The sequence below is a fragment of the Mesitornis unicolor genome, unplaced genomic scaffold (genome assembly GCF_000695765.1).
Source record: "Mesitornis unicolor isolate BGI_N332 unplaced genomic scaffold, ASM69576v1 scaffold7091, whole genome shotgun sequence".
Lineage (NCBI taxonomy): Eukaryota > Metazoa > Chordata > Aves > Mesitornithiformes > Mesitornithidae > Mesitornis > Mesitornis unicolor.
In genome coordinates this window covers 5,924-27,365 of record NW_010165731.1, presented here as the reverse complement: position 1 = coordinate 27,365, position 21,442 = coordinate 5,924, and the positions used below count along the sequence as shown (strand labels likewise).

Here is a 21,442-nt window from a genome sequence, read left to right as displayed (position 1 = left end):
CCCCCCCAGAAAAAAGTCATTTACCATAAAATTTCAAAACAGGAAAAAACACATACTTGGGCATTCTTGCATCTGTAACAACCATAGCCCTGCTAAATTCCACTTTTACATCCAAGGGCTGCAAGATATGTTGAGATGAATATTTCAGCTTCCGAGCCTCTTGCCAGTTCTCATCTAAAAGAGCAAAGAAAACCTAAGATTTAAACACTGAAAGAGATTCTTTCTCATTACACATATCACAAAATTAAAGTATCTGATATTAGTTAGTATACATTGTTAAAAACTTAGATGACACAAGCTCTATCAATACATGTATATTACACAAGATCCAAACTTCAGACATACAAGACTACTTAATTTCTACTGTTCACATCTAAACAGCTGCTCCATCCACACTGCAGATTTCTAAGGCCCCAATTCTTAATATGCACAGTACTGGAAGTTCAGGCTCTGGATTCCCCTCTGGAATCAGAGGGTTACAAATTAAATGCTTAAGACTTCTCTGGTTCTGACTCTTTCTATACTGTTAATTCCTTAACTAATAGTAAAAGTTTCATTCAATAGGACATTCTGATCCTTTCTTCACCCTCACAAAATAATCAAATATACAACTACTCATGGATTCGGCTTTAAATTTGAAAGGAAGAAAGAAAAAGGCACTGGGGGAAAATATCATAAATTAATTAAATATGCTCTTATATTTACTATGCAACAAATCAAATGAGAACCCTTATGTTTGAAGACATTTATTGTAAGTTTATTCATTTAGCAAAGCTAAGGTTGGAATCTAAGGCCCAAAGGTATGTTTTGGAAATTCCTAACACACTCATAGAACAGAATTTAGAACATGAGTTTAAAGATGTTACAAAGATGCTTCAGTTAAAAATATAAAAGGCACATCAACCATCAAAATACTTTTACTCATAAAGATTACTTATTCATGAATACTTACCATATTTGCTGTAAAGTAACTGTATACTGCTGAGTTGGACATCAAAACTGTCATAAGCTCTTGACATTATATCTTCAATAGTGCTTTGTCCTACTTTGAGTTCTGATATATCAGAACGACCTTTGCTTTGCATCTTAAAAACAGTCACAAAAAAACCATAAAACAATTTTTAAAATATTCAAAGCACTAGTTCTACAAATATTTGATCCTACTGTGACAAAAGATTAAAGCCCTCATTATAAGGGCTCAGAGTCTTAAAAATATCACAGCAGAAGTGATATCTAAAATTAGCAGTCTGTATCAAAACAAAAAATTGAGAGTATTTAATTCCATTTCTTCTTCAAGAAACAAAAAGAAAAAATTATTTTACATCTATTTTCTATAGAATAATTTCCTTTAGAAAGTGACCCATATTTTAAAGTATAAAGTCTCAAATACTTTGTAATCAGCAGAATAACTGTTCAGTTTTTCAGTATTTAAAAATTTTTAATCCTGTTGATTTAGTGATGGGCATTACTCTGTTACATATCAGTCAAGCAGAATAAAAGGGAAAAGTGGGTTCACACTGCTCATCAATGTTCAATGTCTTCAATATCAGTCAATATCTGTTTGACTCAGCTTTGAGATGCCCAAACTTCTTTAGTATTTCTCATTTGTATCTGCTATTCATCTCTGATGAAATGTGGCTGTCTTCATCCTTAAACATCTAATAATTTTGGATCCATATCTGGTTTTGTCAGATGCAGGTAATAATCAAGACAAGATTCAAAATCATAAAACGGGCTTAAATACTAGTGGCTAAGGCACAGCATTTCTTTCTCCAGTGCCACTGAACTATGGCAACTTTTACATTAAAAATAATTTGCAGATTAAAAATTCAGAATTACCAAATTGATATTGTACACGCAACCTTAATTAAGCCCACTTATGTAGCTGCATTGAGATACAGTTTTAATTTTATGTGTCATTTTCCCCCTTGGGGATTGACTTTATCCAGTATATTACTGAGGAAAAGAGACTATTTGTTTTGCATTAAACATACTCCTTCAACGAATGACCTACATCTCATTTAAGCATATGTCGCTCAAAGTGGACACAGAATTATTAATCATATCCTTAGAGGTATCTAACTTTGCGTATTGCCCAGTTCCTTCATCTTGCTTTCTAATTTTTATTAAAGGACAAGAACCAATCTAAGAGCTATATTCACTATGAAAATTCCTCATTCATTTCAGAAAAAAATCCTCACAGACACATTTACTGGAGTCTGATTTTGAAATGTGTTCTTCTATGTATTATTCTGAGAGTAATTTCCTACGGGTGGAGTAAATGAGGTGGGCTGTTCTCTCGCCCCCCCTCCATTAGATCTAGGAGGCTGTCTCAAGCACCCAGCCAATACACAGATTGATTACCGAACTATACAAAGTGCCTACTAATGACCAGCATTCAGAAGGGCTGGTAAAATGATTAGTCATGGAAATAAGCGATCTGGATGTAAATCCAAATTATTTTTAGTATCTATATAGCAATATCTTCTATTAATGTAAATTTCTGAAGCACCTGATACATTCTAACTGAAATCCACTTGCTCAGAAAATCAGTCTGTTGCAGAGACTTAGGAAAACTATTTTATGTTAGCAAGACTGTAGGTTTGAAAGTAAGTTTTTATTTAAAAAGCATATAAGGCAATCTAAACAGATTCTAAGTAGCTGAAACATTCTTACCCAGAGTATAAGTAAAAAAAACAACAATTAAATTCCCCATCTACCTGTATGATCATTTGTCCTGAAGAACACAAGTTCACCAGTGAGTAAGAAGGGTTCAGCAATGAGTAATATGTAGGAACAGTCTCTTCTATGATTCTACAGTGCTAAATTACCATTTTAAATACATCATTAAACTACCTTTTTTTACTTCAACTTTGCATGAAGTGTCTCAAACATATTTATTTTATTCAAGTTACCTTATAAACTGCCAGTATGTTTACTTTTCTCATTTTAAAGTAAACTGAAAAACCAGAAGGCAACTGATAACAGTAGTAATATTAAAAAAAAGACGACCACTTAATCATATAGATAAAAAGTGTACTATTTTATATTCTAAGGTAAAACCTTATAAAACATCTTCCACCTAACACTTCAAAGCATCAACAGTGGTTTCACTGCAGGGGAGGATTATTTTGTAACAATTCTTCTGGGTTGAAAGAATGAACTGAGAAGAGTTCGATAATTTTTGTCTTGACTGAAAACCAGTGTAAAAAAAAATACTTAACACAGTAACTGTAAGATGAACTTTTACTTAATCAGTACCACAAAATACAAATTAAGAAACTGAAATCACATAAAAGCCAAACCTATCACACTCAGTAAGTTACTTCATTACATAAATACATACCTTAAGACTACCAAGATCCAGAAGTAGTAAATTTGATGTATGGTCATAGAATCCTTTTTGTGGAACAATGATGTATGAAGCCATGAGGTTGATTTTGAGGTCAAGAACTTTCTGGGTTTCAATAATATACAATAAACCTGAAAAATAATATAATTAGTAAATATAAATGAGCTAATCCATATAGAAGCCATGGAATTAAACTATAAAAGAAATTCAAGTCTAGCTTTAAATGATCTGTGAATGTGTACTGGTTTTGGCTGGGACAGAGTTATTTTTCTCTTTTTTGGTTGTTTTTGGATGTTTACATATGTTTTGGATTTGTACTGAAAACAGTGTTGATGACAGAGATGTTTTTGTTACTGCTGAGCAGTGCTTACACAGAGTCAAGGCCTTTTCTGCTCCTCACACTCCTGATCAAAGGGATATTCTATATCATATAAAGTGATGCTCAGCATGTAAAGCTGGGGGAAGAGGAAAGTTATGGGGAGTTCAGAGTTACAGCATTTGTCTTCCCAAGAAACTGTTACGTGTGAATGGAGCCCTGCTTTCCTGGAATTGGCTGAACACCTGCCTGCCACTGGGAGGTAGTGAATGAATTTGTTTGCTTCACTTACGCTCATAGCTTTTGCTTTCCTTATTAAAATTGTCCTTATCTCAATCCACAAATTTTCTCACTACCACTCTTCCAACTCTCTTTTACACTTCAGGGTGGAGTGAGCAAGCAGCTGTGTGTGATGCTTAGTTGCTGGCTGGAGTTAAACTATGAAAAAAAGTGCTAGATAACTAAGTTCAGTTACAGATACAGATGCTCTTCAGATTTCTTCTGGACCAACAATTATAGGCAGTCTTTAAGGAAGCACCAAGTAGGTAAGATGATAACTAACAATTCTAATGGACAAGTAGAGACAGCAACATGATGCATGCAAATCCAAAAAAGTTTCATACAGAGCAGAGATTAAATGAGAATAACTGGAATGTGTACTGCAACCTGGCAACTGCCAAATTAACCCGCTGTCCTATGTAGTTTGAGAAATTTAATTGTTGTAGAAGTTCTTATTGCAAGTAGCCAACTGCACTGGTCAAACTGCTACTGCTGTTACTACTGAGATACTGAAGTCTACACTGATTCTCCTGACAAACATCTCCATCTTGAAGACCAGCAAGTATAAGATCTTACAAAAATTCTGTTTAAAAATAATGCAATTTGTTGGGAAATTCAGACTGTCAAAACATTTGAGATTAAATTTTTATTTTGTTCATTTGAAGAGGAATGGTCTTGCTCCAAGCAAGGCACTGAAAACTGCCTTAGGATGCAGCTACAACCCATTAAGCATTTAGCAGGTGCAACAAGCTGATGATCACAGAAGTAAAGAAGTAAACTATGAAGATGACAACACAACACTGCAGCACATCCACATTGGTAAGAAAGCAATCAAAACTGTTCCAAAACTATCAAAGGCTGTCCTGGCACAGGAAAGCTAGATTAGTCAATGAAGACCTGGATGCCAACTATATTTCCAGATTTCCAAAATAAAATAACTGTGATTAATAAAAAGACTAAGTTTTTTTCAGTTTTCATTATCCAACACCTAGAGCAAATGCTTTGTAATGAGATAGAGCTTATTTAGGTGTTATGTTAGAAAGCTATGACTTGGATCCATGCATCTTCATCCAGTAAGATATAATATTTCAACATTCCTGAAATCTAAAATCTGAGTGTGTAATCAGAAAAGCATGCTGCACTTGCCTGTTGATGTTTTTTCACGGAATTCTTCAAGCTTCATCAGAGTTGCTGATGTCAACTGCTCTAAATGTACATCTTTTGGAGGCCTGAAGAAATCCACTAAGCTATTTATCGTCATCTGTTAAAATAAAGCAAAAACAATATATGGCAAATTTACCATGAAGTATGATTTTTCAAGATTTCTAACTAATTGAAATATTTACTTACTGCATCATATACTATTTCCAGTGGCTGTGATTCTATTCTAAGCCTCTGATCTGCTTTCTCATCCAAAGGATTAGTCTCAAACATTATACTTAAGAGTGAAGTACTCTTGTCCGAATAGACTGTTCGAGAAGATAGGAGACAGGGTTTACACTTTTCTCGGGACATGCCTGTAACTTCAAGTGAGGTAATTTCTGTTTCAAATCTGTAAAGAAGGGTAAACAGCAAGTTCAGATGTAATATCCATCTGGCTAGTTACAATTAGATGGTAAGAGTATAAGGAATGAGCTGAAAGCCAAAAAAAAACAAATCCCAACCCCAACCCAAGAAACAAGAACGACAACAATGTATCTCTACCCTACCTCAAATATAAATAGCTTAGTCTGAGGATATAACACATATATCCACCTGTTAACTGTTTTCCATTTCATTATATTTTGTGTCTATTAGCCACCCTTGAGTAAATAAGAAAGAGGAGGGTCCAACTTATTCACTTCATACACTCTTCATTAGGATAGGTGTCAGTGCAGGGAAAAGACATGCAAATGGGAATTCTGTGGTATAAGCTCAGGAATTACACGGCACAGCTTACACTGAGGAAGAGAGATACAGCAGAAAGGGAAGGGTTCCAGTGCAGAGAAATAAAAGAAACACCGCAAGACAACCACAAGATTAATAGCATCACTACTCTGAGGAAGTATATTTTATGTGTTGGATTTATTTTTTTTCCAATACCCTGTCCACCACTTTAACAGTTCTCACTTGAAGATCTTTATCTCTAAACACTCAAAGGAAAATATTTCACTGTAAAAAATACATTTATTCCCTTTTTCTCAGTATGATAGCAGCATTAGGGCCATTTAGAAGCACAGGGGAACAAAAACTGCAAGTAAAACTTAAATAAAAACCCAACCCTATTCATAAAACTCAGCAAGATCAACAGAACCAAATAATATGCTCTTAAAGCAGAGGGGACAAGTTTTAAAACGTGACAGCTACCCGTACTCAGAATTTGTAAGAAATTATATTTGAAATGAAAATAAAATATTCCACATATTGTTGCTTTTTGACATCTACCGTCAGAGCACAAAACCAAGCCAAAATCATCAGCTACAACTTCTGCAAATCTAAAAGGTCAACTGAAAACTCAAGAACTTTTCAGTCATGTTAAATGCTTATACACAAGTGGTTATAAGATCACCTTCCTCAGATTAAGTTCCAAACAGAGTAACAGTCACTTTTCAAAGCAAGAAGTTATTAACTGGATTGCTTGTATGTGAAAATGATAAACTGAAAAAGGGGAGAAAATCTGTATTGGCACAAAAATTCTCAAGATGGAGAGAACTTAATCATGGAAATATATATATTGATTCACTTTTTCCATCAGCTGCAGGATGATTCTGCACCCAAACTGCACAAGAAACAACAGTGAAAAATGGAAGTTAGACATCATAACAAAGCCTTAAATGCCTATTAGCTGTCATTAGCATTTCATGAGGAGCAAAAACGGTTTGATAGAAGAAGTTCACCTTATTGCTTGTGCACCTGGTCGCTGGGTAAATACTGTACTCAAACCAGTTAATGCAAATTCTACCAGCTTAGGAGTTTGTTTGTTTTCTCTTATTGAGACAGACATGCTTAATAACTTCACAGATAATTTCATGGCTTCATACTAGATATGCAGGAAAAACAACAAAAGTAGATAACAAAATATGTTAATATACACTTCAATATTGTTTATCAAAAGATTAAAACTACAAGTATCGGTTCAATACTATATTTCTAGTGCTATAAATAGTTTGTATCATAGCTGGTGTAAAAGTCATTCCCAAACAGTGATAACGAAGACGTAGGGTTAGAGCAAAAGTAAACTGTGCTTACAAACACATGTTTTTACCGTCTCTACACTACATCTTGAGAAAAAGGGCCTCTGGTATATAGCTCAAAGGCAGTCCATTGTATCGTGCATCATTTCTCACATAAACATGACTTATCAGACTACTTATAAATGCTTCAAAAGTGTTGCTCTTCCCCACTACAGTTGTTCAATCACCTCTTTCCTTATATACTCACTCACCTACTCTACCTCATCTACTATCAGTCACATTGAAGACCGCAGTGAATCACTTAATGTGCTATTAAAAAAGGTCTCTGAATATTGTAAGAGAATATATGAAGCATTTCGTAACTCAAAATAATGATATACTACTTATATGATTTTATTCTAACATGAGTGAGCAAAATTTAATTCTGCACTTTTTCAGAATATCCACAGTATGCTCTATAACCACTCTTCTTAAACTACATCTAAGGATGCTCTGTTCTGCACAAATCCAGAATGCAGTAACTTAATTGAAAAGTGTCAGAACAGTATTCAAATATACAGACTGAACTACAAGTAATTTTAAAAGAGACTTTCTATCAACTTCAGATTTTTACCAGTAGATAAAGCTAGTCAGCTATGACTTACTGATTTTGGAAGTGTTGGATCCACAGCTGTTTCACTATATCCAATTGCTGCATAAAGCTTAGCCTTCTCTTCACATGTCATCAGCTCTTCAAGACCTGTCACATAGCAAGAGGCTAGTTAAACTCAATATAGCTATCTGAAAAGTACAAATACGGTTATACAATTTCCAGTGCTTGGCAGCTCTAGAACATACAGTATATATAGTCAACATTGACCTGAATTAGTAAAAGCAAAAATCCTGAGGTGTAAAGGAAAGCCCTAAGTCTCCTAAAGCATGGTTTAAAATCCAATTATACTTTTATTCCAACCTACTCCATTTCCTAGCTTACTAACAATAGAAGCAAACTTTTTCATTTATTTGCCATGTTCCACAACCTTTACTAGGTGTACTTAAGTGAATCAAACTCTAATACACTGCATAAAATAGCCAAATTATAAAATGAATGTAAGTAAAATTGTTTACATTCCATTAACTGCTACTGTTTTCTAGCACTGTCTTCAAATTCTCATACACAATAGATCATGCAGACAAATGCAAAAACTGTGGCTGGATAAACCACAAACTGAAGCTAGTTCAGACAAACCTATGGAAGGAATTGTAAGATAACTTCTGTAATATACAATTAACAACTTCATCAGACAAAAAAAAAAAGCTTTACATTTACTTTGTAAACATCAATAACCCAACAGCCCAAATATTAAACAAACCCAAAGTTCCATTGTTAGGGACTCGTTATTTTAATAAGTAGTTTTTAATAATATATTAAAAAAATACTAATGCATGAACATACTTGAACCTTTTACTTCTTGTTCTTTTTCATCCTTTTTTTGTCTTGACCAGCTCCACATCCAACTAAACCACCCACCAGAATTTTCATCATCTTGTTTCACTCCTGGTCTGTAGATTTTTAATCCAGCCTTAGTTGCCTGAAATTAAAAAACCCCCACAAACAAGTAATTTTCTTCACGCTTCTTTCTTCCTATTCCTAAGAAAAATGTAGATCCAAGAAATGCTGTAACACATCAAAACATCATTAGATGACCATTTGAAGTACTGAGGCCTGAACAACAGGCCCAACAATATACCTAATACGCATAGTACTGATCACACATACAATGAATTATTTACATCTGTTTTGCTATTTTAATATATGTATTTTGAAGCCAATCTGTTAAGCTTCATTGTAATGCTTACTGTGTAACAGTAATCAGCAGATGTAATGCTTGTTGCTTAAAACAGTAACCAGGAGAAAGATCTTTTTTTAAAGCATATCACAAGGCCGTGAAACCACACATCTGGTGTGTCATCCCAGATCAAAGTTTAAACGATTGCCATAATTTTAATTTCAAGACAGATGTCCAAAGCAATTTTAAAAAACAGTTACTCTTGTAATAGAGTATTTACTCTAAGGAATATAGAAAACTATTCCTGGATCTCATACATACAGCAACAACAGTACGGAAGCCCTCCTTTGTCCCACACTAATTATTTCAACAACTAAGGGACATCCTGTCTGATGCCAGTGATGAACCCAGTATGGGTTCTCACAGAAAGTACAAACTACACAACTTGCTCACTGAAAGTTTGGCATAAGTGATGACAAACCATCAAGCAATCCAAGATACAGAGGAGTTCTCAAATCTGTAGTAAACCACACAAACCAGTTATTACTCTTCATAACTAATAACAAAAAGATATGAACACTTGCAGATAAACCCTAAATTTAGGGATATTCTAGTGAATGTCATACCTAAAGTGAGTGAGACAGGTATTCCTTCTCAGCATTCAAATAAACCTAAGAACTCTCTACAACCCAAATAGGGAAAATAGCTGGCTCTAAATCAGAACTTTTCAGGGACTTGTCAGATCTATCCACCCACAGGCCAATGGAAGTCGCAACTCATCACCAAAACATAAAGGCTTCTGAACCGATACTACTGATTCACCTCGGAAAGATGACACAGAATGTCAGCTAAACAACGTAAGGCCTCAAGAAGTTTGAAAAAAAACCTCCAAAGTCCTCTTTATAAAGGATACCAAGTCATTAAGCAGATGTTACAGAGCTAACAGTCTGAGGAAAGAATGAGAAGAGTCTTAGAAAAAAGGACTGTTAAACCTCTGAAATTACAGGTTTCTAGGACACCAAAGAGTTGGTGTTGAAGGACAACTGCCACAGAGAAAAAGAAGCTATGCTTAAAGCTCTGATTCTCAACATGTCTGAGACAACAGCTGGCACCAAAATCCAAGGTAAAAAAGGCTACAGACAGAAGGGAGAGGAACTGTACTTCTGTGAGGATGAAGAAAACATCCGTGCAGTATGGGAATTAAAGAAATTTTCTGAAGAAACCCTGTTGAGCTTCCCTGATCTTCCATTTACAATGGTTTAGCAATAAATACAGTAATAGTTAGTGGAAAGATTACTCAGTAATGTAAATTGTTTTGACTAAAAGAAAGAGAATCAAGATGGTCATCCCATACTCTGACTTAGATCAATCATCTATGAAGACGTCTCTAGACTGAAAGCACAAAATTTCTTAAGGTATCTGATATAGAGACCTGCTGCTTGGCTCACTGAAGCTGGTGTTTTTGGTATTTAGGGCACTAGCGATAAAGATCTAAAATCAGCCAAGATTTGGAATACGTAATTCTTACTACAAAGTTTCCAGAAAATCAGATGGTTTCATGTTCAAAAATGTGAGTTCTTGGGAGCCTGATTTCAAGATCTGGAGAAAAGCAAGCCCTTGAAATTCAACTCTAAGTTGTCTTAATACACAGTTAATACAATCCACAAAAAAAACCACCCTAAATTTCTTTCAGGCACTGCCACAAGAAATTATTACCATTCATGAAGTTTAGTTAACAATACATTATTTCAGATTCTAAACATCATATTCTGTTTACTTTTTAGTCACAGTGACTATTGATGGAGAAAGATTCCTTCACAGAAGGAATACGTCAGAAAACTTATACAGATTTCATTTCAGTCTCCTGGAATGATGCTCAGATACTACATTGCAAACTAAGCAGTACACTGACATATGAAAAACAAGGCAAACAAATAAAGTGTAACTACTCAAGTTACATTATCTTGCCTAATTGTGATTAACTACCTAAATACAGTCTCCATTTCCTGTATCTCAAATAACATTTGCAAATAATAACAAAAAGTCAACATACTACATATACAGGTGTTCTGTCTACGTAATAAGGTATCAGGAAGGAAAGCAATAAACTAATAGTCTATGCTGTTGGGGAAAAATTTAAAAAGTCTGAAGCTTTGGATATAATCGCTTCCAACGTGACTTTTCCGATCATTCTTTGACCATATTTTCCACAGTAGATCTTCCTTAGCAAAAGTGGAAATAAATTTATCCCAGAGCAGTAATTCTGAAGAAGCAATACACAGAGCTATTTAATTTTTGTTTATTTGCAAGCTGAAACTAACTACACCTTATAATAACAAACATGAAATACATGGAAAATAGAAGGACTGTATGTATGATGCACAATTCAAATACTAGAACTAAAATGCATCTGTCCAAAATCTCCACAACCTCATGTTGCAGTTGTTCTTAGACTCAAATGATGAAATTTTACCTCAACTTCTGCTTGTTGACGTGCTAGAGTGATGTTAAAAATATCCAAGGCCTTTTCAAATTCCTAGAAAGGAGGTGAGAAATTATTCTTTGACAATTTCATTTGGTTAGATTTCCTGTCTCAGTTTTACAAGAAATGACAGTAAACAACTCTTTCAATGCAACCCAAGTTAATTTGCTCAAGCTGAAAACTCGAACCTTGAAAAGCATATCACTGTTTCTTCACTGCAGTTACCAATTTAAGAAAATTACCTAAAATGTTTACTAATGCTACTCACAGAGAAAGGTACTGATGAAGTTGCAAATCTGGCCACTGAAAATTTAACTTAGCACTGACTTAGGAATATGCAGGAATTTAAGTTTAAGAATATAGCAAGATGAGCAACATTTAAGCCTTTAATAGAAAATGGCTAACCTCCAACAATTTTAAGATTTCTTCACTAGGTTTTTTTGATGTTATCTTTGTTTTATACATCTCTTTATAGTTTTTCACTTGACTCCTATGGTGCCGAATATGTTCCCATGACCACATTTGGAGCTTAGGTTGAACATTTACTTCAAGGATGCCATAAATAATATATTTCCACCTAAAAGCAAAGACAAATGAAGTAAAATTGACATTTCTTTTGGTAAATTAAAAATACACCTAGAGCTATGCAGACTCCCACTAAACAAAACTCCAAGCTGTGAAATATCACACTTATGAACAGTATAGGAACCTAATGATTTCCCCTCACCCCCAACAAATCTGACAGGTTGTTATACCCTAAAACCAAAAAGTAACCTTGTACAAAAATTGCCCACATATATACATATAAATCAAAACATACAAATAATAACACACAATCAAAACATACTTGTAAGGTATCTTCTGAAAAGAAATCAAATCTCTGCCATCTGTATTGAAAAGGTTTGCCTATTTTTAGATAATAGTATCTAACACATAATGGGGTATCTTTCATCAAAACATAATTAAAATACTATCAGACTTATGGTCTTCACAACAGCAAATGCAGGCATTCAAATATTGTGTCTTCTCTTTTAGTTTGAGCTCCTCACCATTTATTTTTTTTTAATACTCCTAGCTTAAGAAGAACATACAGAAACAAAAGAGAAGAGTGTATGAGGAGGAAATTAGTTCTAACCTTCCTTAATAAGAAACAATCCCTTGGTAATTATTTTAAATTAATAGCAAATTATTTTCAAAGTCTGAGGTGGCCTACCATGTTTTAGCGTTGTTGTGCAATGGAACATCAGGTCTGTACTTCCTGTATGGCAGATTTCGAGTCATCATATCAATAGACTCAAGAAGCTCCATAACACTGAAGTACTAAAAAAAAAAATTAAAAAAAATTAAAATGTCAATCTGGGTGTTATTGTCTTTTTCGGAACATGAATCAAGCTCCTTTTTAAAAAGAAAATAACTTAAAAAGATAAACAAGACTTAAGTGAATCAATACTGTAAGTTTATCAAAATTTCAGACTACTTTTCTTTCAATTCTTTCAAGCTAACTTTTTTACCACATTACATATAACTTAAGAAAAGCAGTTTATACCTGTGGCTTACTGAATTCAACAGTTATATCCTGTAAATTTACATCTAAATCCATTTTCGGGGATGAAAAGTCAACATCAGATCGAGGATTCATAAGGAGTTTGGCTCTAGCTGAAATTGGACGGAATACTAAAAACAGAAGTTAATATAAAAAAAAATACAATTAAGACTGCCATAAATGGTACACAATACATGTCAGCTCAAGTTATGCCAGATTATTAATTTAAAAATTCTAGACTTCAAAACAAAGATTTCATCAATACAACTTAAAATACAGTTCAGTCTATGCTCAATTTCCAGTTTCATTCGGTAAACATTTGTGGAACATTCTCACAAGATTTCTTGTATGCACTGTTACATGGCAGACGTTTCAATTTATAGCTTATATTTGCAACAAATCTATTTTTTGAATTATACAAGCTATTTATAGTATAAGACAGTTTCAAACATAGCATTTATTTCACTACAATGACTCTTATTCCATAACGAGTTTTTTTTAAATGTTAGTGGTGTTTCACACTGTTTGATAACTTAAAACAGAGGATAAAACCAAACATCTCACATTTCTAAATCAAAGCCCAAATAAGCATGGAAGAAAACATATGAATCCTATATAAAGCAAAGCACATCACCTGAAAAGTATTTAGAGAAGAAATGTTTTATCTGTTCCACAATTTGGCAATATCAGGCATTCAATACAGTGTTCAGAAGCCATGTTTAGTTCGATTTTTCCATTTGCTTCAGCCATTGATGTAACAATAAGAATCTATATATTACTTGAACTTGTGTATATTGTATTTTTAACAAATAAAATTCCTTTGATTTCAACAGCAGAACTGATAGATCTACATAACCAATATTCTAAATTCACTGAAAGGTTCATACAAGTGGAAACACTTTTGCAAGACAAAACAGTGTTGACACTAATTTGTTTACGTTTTATTTTAAGCCCTACATTTCTTGCAGAGCTTATTTTACTTTTATTCTACACATTGTAAGTGGTAGCATTTCTATTAATTTTCTCTCTGTACTTAGAATCCTAAGTTATGCTTTTCATCATTCTTATGTTTAAGCACTACATTTGTACTTAAATCAAATTACAAAAACAGGTTTTGTGCTTACTACCTTTCTACCAATGTCTCTATATAAAAAGTTGCTCCAAAAACGCCAGGATTTTCATTTACCATAGAATATCAGCATGATGTAATTCTTTAAATATCTGCATCTCTGATGGCACTGCTGAATTTTAAAGAGTGTAAATCCTGAATCCTGCACTTTTGCATACAACTATTTTGAACTTCTATGTTAAAACTGAGACAACTGATGATGATTAAATTTATTTTCTTGTAAAAAAGTCAAAGCTAGCAACTGAAAAAGATAAGATTTCAGAATAAATTCCTAAATAGATCTCTAGTAGTCAAATAAAGAGACACAAAAGGCTTTCTCTTTCAGGCAAAAGCAGCAAGAAAAACCCATAAAACTAACAGTGCTCTTTTTAACCCTGGCTATAGTAAATGGAGGACTTGCTTGCTAGAGATTAGAATGGTACATAACTCAAGACTCATACTTTAGCCTTTTTAAGGCTACAGATATGGTACAGAATTCACAGAGAGACCTACATAAGAACTAAACTGCACTCCTTGCTAAGATCTTTGAGCAACAGCCAAAGTAGCAACTTCTGAGAGGCATTAAAAATTGAAAGTAAACTATATACACATACTACAAATAAAATACCACTTACCAAAATCATAACCTTCTGGAATCACACTGTGGCTGGCAACTCCCTGTTTTAAGTTAATCTACATAAACAATGGAGTTAAAAACAAGTGGCATTTTTATCTCATTATAAGGTTTTAAAATATAAAATATTAGCAATTTAATACAGGTTTCAGATAATCCCTTTGATACACAGTACAATTCAAAATACACAGAGTAAGACTTCTATTTTTAGCTAATAAAATCACTGAACAGTAAGATGACCACATATTGTATATAATTTTGTAACAGCCAAAGGATTTTTTTAAACTTACTCAGATGAAGGTTGTACTTCCATCACATAAAAACCTTTACATTTAGTAATTTTCCTAAAAAAGTTATTAGTAACAAGACAGTTCTCTGGGACATTGACATAAACAGAAGCAGAACTGAGTGTGAAACTGAGTTCTATGCTTCAGAGTACAAACTAGAATACTAGATCCATTATCTCATGCTTTACTTACCAATGACTCATCACAACCACCATGGTAGAACATCTCTGATTTCACATTCCAGTAAGCAAAAAGGTTATCCAGTCGTACGAGCTGAAAATACAACAGAACATATGTATTAATGCCTAAAAAATTTAGACTAAATATCTGGATTTCACAAGGTATGGATGAATGAAAATATTCAGAATATTCCTTGCAGACTATACATCTTTTTATTTTAGAGCCTATATAGTTACATGTTTTCTTGATCTCACTTTCTGTGGAAGGAAGTCTAATTCAGCTTGTTAATAATTCTTTCTTTAGCATACAGTTTATACTCTACCTTGTAGAACAACTTGGCAGTTTCATCATGTAAACATGGATTCCAATTCTTATCTGAGGTCTGAAATGAGAATTACAAATTATTCCAACATCCATAATACACCAACACTTCCATCATCACTGAAACAAAGTAGGAAAAAAGAGAGGAAGAACATCATAATTAAACCTCACTCTGAAAATAATAGGAGGTCATCTGTTTTAACATTATTAAGCCATTATTTTAAGCGGAAACTTGGTACGGCTACTTCTCCCAAAAACACATTTGCATGCAGTGACTGGCAGGCTCTTTGGAAAGAGATAAACAAGGGTCTAAAATTCTTTTCTAATTCTGGAAGTAGAATTCTTGTTTGAGCCCAACCGAAACACTATATGCTATTATACTTTTCCAAGGCTAATATGCATTTCAAGAATGAAGCAGTAAGAATATCAAAGTTTTTGTTCAGTATGCAAAACTGTTCAGGGGAAGGGGCTGGCAGAAATCTTTCAATGCACTAGGAACAAGCATTCATAAGACAACTACTTCATTCAAGAAAGTAACATTTACTTAGATATGCTTTCTTTAAGATTATCAGTTACACAGCAAAAGCTACTGAATTGGAGCAACTCAGCAGAATCAGCATATTGCTGCTACTAAGTAGTTTTTCAGGAAAAAAAATGCAGTCTATGATGACTACTTTAAGCACTTCAGAGTAGAGATTACAGATCAAACAACCGAGCTCTAGTTTGAAACAAGATACTATCCTCTTTTTTTGTTTGTTTCTTTTTTTTGTTTGTTTTCCTCCTCAATATCAAGTAGTAACACCCTTTCTTGGGGCTCATGGCAGTTTTAGTAAAATATTCATAGATTCTGAATAGCCCAAATCCAGGAAAGTCTGGTGCTTGGCAACCACAAAGTACAGCAGGCAGAAGAGTTAAGAATTTCCTCTCAAAGGTCTGTTTTAAAGGTAACATTTTATCTTTGATGGCATCCCTGCCACAATATTTATGCTGGATCTGATAAACCAAGTAGTTACCACTGTGCATTACTCATGATTATACACATACTTTCATTGGACAGTTTGTTACCAGACAGCACAATAATACACAAACACGTAACTTAACCTATGAAACATGCTTTTTGCTGAAATTTAAAATCACCTGCAAACTTAGATTCTGAAGTGAAATCCCAAATGACAAGGGGTTATTCCGATTTGTGATCTAAAAGAGCAGAGGGAAAATAATAAAAATTATCTTATGCTCTGAATTTAGATTTGAAAATAAATAGCCAACAATAAAAAAGTATATATAGCAAAGATGTGACAGCTATATTTTCTTTGTACCCAACTATATGCTTATAAATATTTTTATGCTTTGGTACAACCTTTTTATCAGTTTTCAAATATTTTTTTCTAAGACTACGAAATTCCCAAAACTTCACTAAGATTCACTCAACGTGGAAAGCAATGGGGAGGAAAGAAATCAGACAGTTTCATGGTACAGTACACAATCCCTTATGCTGAGATACACAAAACTACTTACATCATCTTCATAGCGAATATGGATGTTGGAAATTTTCACCTGAAGATTTTTGATGACCTGAGTGACTAGTTTTTCTACAAAAGTGTCTTGTTTCTCTTCCTTCACTTTATCTAAGTTAAAGAAAACAAATTTAACATTTTGTTCGCAGTGAAGTGTTTTTAAAACTACACTAAACAATAAAATGATAAAGTTTGTATGATAAATATTTAAATTTTCTATAAAATTATATTTTAGTTGTATAAAAACATGTCCTTTCAGTATAATCTACAACATTTATATCCTCAGACTAGACAGTTTCAGCTTTACTACGGCTGCATGATGGATCAGGTTGTTCAAAAGTATGACTGGTACACAAACACTCAAGGTGACCAGTACATATTTCTTTAACCAAAAGTTAAATTTAAGATGGTTCAAAGAACAAATTAAACAGAATCTTTAAAAAGGTGTAACCATTAAAATTCTTTGCTACTGGAAACTCTTTATGAAAGAAGAGGAAAGAAAATGTCAGGCAAACAAGACATATGCAAGCAATATTTCAAAAGCCTTATTTATATCAGATCATGTCAATGTTTGAGCCTTTTTATTTTCAGTATGCCTATTCTGCAATATTGATGGCAGCTACACCTAAAAATATGTAACTAACAGGTTTACAGGCATCAACAGAAAAAACAAGAATTGAAAATACTAGGTGACAAATCCAGCATCTTTCTGGATTAAAATAAAGAAAGAAATAGTGTCACTTTCATTAGCTTTCCCCACTCTTACCTTGGTCAGCTATTTTCTGCTTTGCTTCCTCTATCCTTTGCAATTCCCTTTGCCTTGCTTCCAAGAGCTGCCTGGCTTCTTTTTCAGCATCATATTTTATGCCTAAGTACACAATGTAAAAAGGTGTGACACAAAAAAACCTTAAATGTTTTTGGAAGATGCTGTTTCAAAAGCAATGATTTTCACTTTTTGTTAATAGCTACACAGCAGCAAAAAATTAGGTAACTAAATGTAAAGACACCCTATTCCCATTATCTAATTTCATCTGGTAGGAGTATCTGCTAAGAATAAAGCTTATTAAAACAATACCAACCCAATACAGATACTTCTGAAATCCCATCAATCCATTACTCACTTTTTTCTCTACATTAACTTACTGGCTGTGGGCACAATAAGCAAATAAACTCCATCAAGAACTGCCTCAACAGGTTGAGTATAAAGGTTTTGCCATGGAATCTGCAGGTTAAGCTGACCTACAAATACAAATGAAAAAGGTTGAGATATATAGGCAAATAATTGACTGTAAAAAAATATTAGAAAGATAATCAGCATCAACCACAAAATCTCTGAACAATTACTATACTGGACAGAAGATACAGTGCACCTGAGGCACCTGTCCTTTGGGCTGTTTTACACAGCACACAGATGAACATGAGGCAAGTTTTTCCATGAGCAGAACCAGTAAGCCTACAGATCCTCTCCTTATTCCCTTGAATTATATTCCTTCTCTGTAACAGCACCTGCTCCCTCCCAAATCCACTGCAGCACCCTTGTAAAAAAGAAAAGCATGGGCAGCTCATACATCATCTATCAGCTAAACACTCACAAATTCAGAATTTTTAAAATACATGTTTTTCTTTCTTTCTCTGTGGAAGAGAGTCTTAATGTAATGTGCATGTTTTGTGAACATGGGGAACCTGAGATTATAGATTCTCTCACTCTTCATAGAAGGGCCAGTTTTAATGAACTATGACAACAGGAAAATACATACTTTCAGGGTAGGTTTAAGGGAAACGTAATGGCTTTAGATTTAGTTTGCTTTAAGAAACCACTAACTTTTACAAGACCATCACCGTTGCAATGAGAAAACATTTCATATTAGCAAAAACAAGGAAGGAGGATAGAAAGGGAAGTGGAAGACAGAATCAGTTGTGGAGTCTTGCCAAGAAAAGGGATGAGATACAGTCCTTCTCAGTTGCTCATCTTTGGTCTATTCAGGTTTTTTTTCTCATTAGTATTTAAGTTAATGGACAAGACTCCAGTATATTTTAACTTTACCATCTCAGATCAAGAAAAGAAGCTGCATCAAACTGGGATGGTTTTTTTCATAAGATACACATTACAGAGAGTACAAAGCAAGCAAATCCAGGAAACCAGGAAAATTACTTGCTCAGGGTGCCTAGAGCCACCTGCAAGGAAAAGTAGTATGTTTAGTAACTCTTCTATGGGTGTATGATAAACTGTAACTTACCAATATGTCCTGCTTTAACTTTAAATGGCACATCCAGTTGACTCTGAAATAAAGTGTTTTAGAACATTTAAGCTCATTTCAGCAACCTGTGACATGTTCCCATATAGGAAAAAAACCATGATGATAACCTTAACAACAAATTTACCTTTCAACCACTGAAAAAAACCCCATTCAGTATAATGGAACAAGCAAGCATTTTCCTACTATTTAGACTGGTAAGCCATGTTAGACTAAATACAGTCCCAAAAGCAAGTTTCTTGATTCATGAGCTATAGAAAAAAACATTGCTTTTAACCAAAACACAGTTTTAGCAATTGCTTAGAGTTTTAGTTTTTAGGGGAAAAAAATGCTAAATGAAGTCAGCATACACCTTCACCTTTAAATTTAATCTCAAATTAACAACAACTCACACAAGTACAGAGAAAACAAAACAGTAAGTTTTCACTTAAAAGTTAGTGTAACCTCAAATAAGAACCAAAAAAACATGTACAGCCCAAAATGTTGAGAATCGTCTTTGCAAGTTTTATTTTTATTTTCACTAACTCACCAGTGCATTTTCTTTTATTTCAAGATTCTTCAGTGCTACAGCTCCTAAAAGCAAAGAAGCCAATAAGTAAAACCACAATAAGGAACATAGTAGTGGTGAACGCTAAACATCAAAGTCTGAGTAGGTGGTCTCTGACTTGTGGTTCTTCAGCTCTTTGCTGTGAAAGATTATCTACAATCCACATATCAAATACTCATGAAAGATTATTAAGAACACACTGTTCATGCATGCTCCAAAATAATATCTGAGATTGCCTTATGGAGATAGCACGTCCTTGAAAAAGAACCTAAGATTCCTCAAAGTAAAAATGTTGGAAACTGCTGTAACATTTTGTATGGATCCATTTTGAAATTAAAAGTTTGCTTCTTTTTCCTCAACCATCTGCTTCTTATGCTTGTGGAAATCTAGCAACATTAAATTTAGAGTGAATGATTAGCCCTCAAAAGAGCTTATATTTGCAAGTTATATTTATAGGCTTATAAAAGTTCATAGGAAGCATTCTAGTAAAAGCTTCCTATTTCAGTAACGTTTAAATGTCTTCGGACAACAATAAATTCAGTATCCTGTAAACACACTAAATCTGAATTGCAAGATGTGTTTTTACAATATACTTGACATTAAATAGCTGCTGTAACAAAAGAACATTGGAAGTGACCAGGAAACTCATAACTTAAAAACATGCACATAGTCTGAAGCTATGTCTTCTGCAAATTCTACAAGAAAGACAGGACATCTGCAATGGTTACTTTTGAATTAGTTGTACAGTGTTAACACATGCACATGGAACCGACACCTGATACAGCTGAGCAGCGGCATAAATGAGATTCAGGAGACCAGAAGCAGATTATAGGCCTGGAAAGGAACACAACTTGAGATTGCAAATTGTGCTGGTTTTGGCTGGGATAGAGATAATTTTCTTCACAGTAGTTTTTATGGGGCTGTTTTTTTGATCTGTGCTGAAAACACTGTTGATAACACAGGGATGTTTTAGTTACTGCTGAGCAGAGTCCAGGCCTTTTCTGCTCCTCACACCACTCCGACAGCGAGTAGGCTGGGAGTGTACAAGAAGCTGGGAGGGAACACAGCTGGGACAGCTGATCCCAGCTGACCAAAGGGATAACCCAGAACATACGATGTCATACTCAGCAATAAAAGCTGGGGAAAGAAGAGGGAAGTCCCACTTTTGGGACATTAAACTGTACTTATCTCAACCCACGACACAAATTAAGATTTGATGGACCAAATAATGTTCTCCTCTCGGGGACACAGCTTAGGAATGGCCAAACGTATGGCGAGACAAGAGCACCAACTGCAAGAAATATTCTTGCAGTTATATAATGCTGATGGTATTAGGCTACTGATCAAAGTATCACCAATTTTGGGAAACTGGACCCTAAATTTGAAGATGGATTCATTAGAACCATTGGCTCAAGTTGTTGAACTGCTGCAGAAGAGCAAATCAGGTAAATTAACCCATCCATCTTGTAGTACTTGCAAAAATATAATTTTTTAAATTATTTTACTTATTCTTTGCAACAATGTATTATCATTTTACAGCATAATTCTATAAATCAGACATGTGTCACCACAAGCCTCTGTAGAGAAATACTATATGCAGAAGGGTGTTTCTGAGAGCTGGTGGTTCTGCTTCTAAGCCTTACCGCACACACTTATTGAAAGGGACATTAGAAAAGGGA

General features: G+C 34.2%; 1 protein-coding gene across 1 annotated transcript in view; it reads right to left on the bottom strand.

The window, feature by feature from the left end:
• Positions 1-19,789, bottom strand: part of LOC104548651 (vacuolar protein sorting-associated protein 13A-like) — a gene marked incomplete at both ends in the record, with an annotated part of 31,168 nt that extends 11,379 nt beyond the window's left edge. Inside the window, 21 exons of the mRNA XM_010194732.1 lie at positions 57-174; positions 953-1,085; positions 3,347-3,483; positions 5,094-5,208; positions 5,298-5,499; positions 6,824-6,966; positions 7,765-7,859; positions 8,556-8,691; positions 11,363-11,425; positions 11,777-11,948; positions 12,585-12,691; positions 12,918-13,045; positions 14,658-14,715; positions 15,136-15,216; positions 15,446-15,505; positions 16,582-16,641; positions 16,963-17,072; positions 17,728-17,829; positions 18,105-18,200; positions 19,199-19,241; positions 19,746-19,789. Of these exons, the coding sequence (XP_010193034.1) occupies positions 57-174; positions 953-1,085; positions 3,347-3,483; positions 5,094-5,208; positions 5,298-5,499; positions 6,824-6,966; positions 7,765-7,859; positions 8,556-8,691; positions 11,363-11,425; positions 11,777-11,948; positions 12,585-12,691; positions 12,918-13,045; positions 14,658-14,715; positions 15,136-15,216; positions 15,446-15,505; positions 16,582-16,641; positions 16,963-17,072; positions 17,728-17,829; positions 18,105-18,200; positions 19,199-19,241; positions 19,746-19,789 (2,203 nt within the window). The remainder of the gene's footprint in view (positions 1-56; positions 175-952; positions 1,086-3,346; positions 3,484-5,093; positions 5,209-5,297; positions 5,500-6,823; positions 6,967-7,764; positions 7,860-8,555; positions 8,692-11,362; positions 11,426-11,776; positions 11,949-12,584; positions 12,692-12,917; positions 13,046-14,657; positions 14,716-15,135; positions 15,217-15,445; positions 15,506-16,581; positions 16,642-16,962; positions 17,073-17,727; positions 17,830-18,104; positions 18,201-19,198; positions 19,242-19,745) is intronic.
• Positions 19,790-21,442: the final 1,653 nt, after the last annotated feature.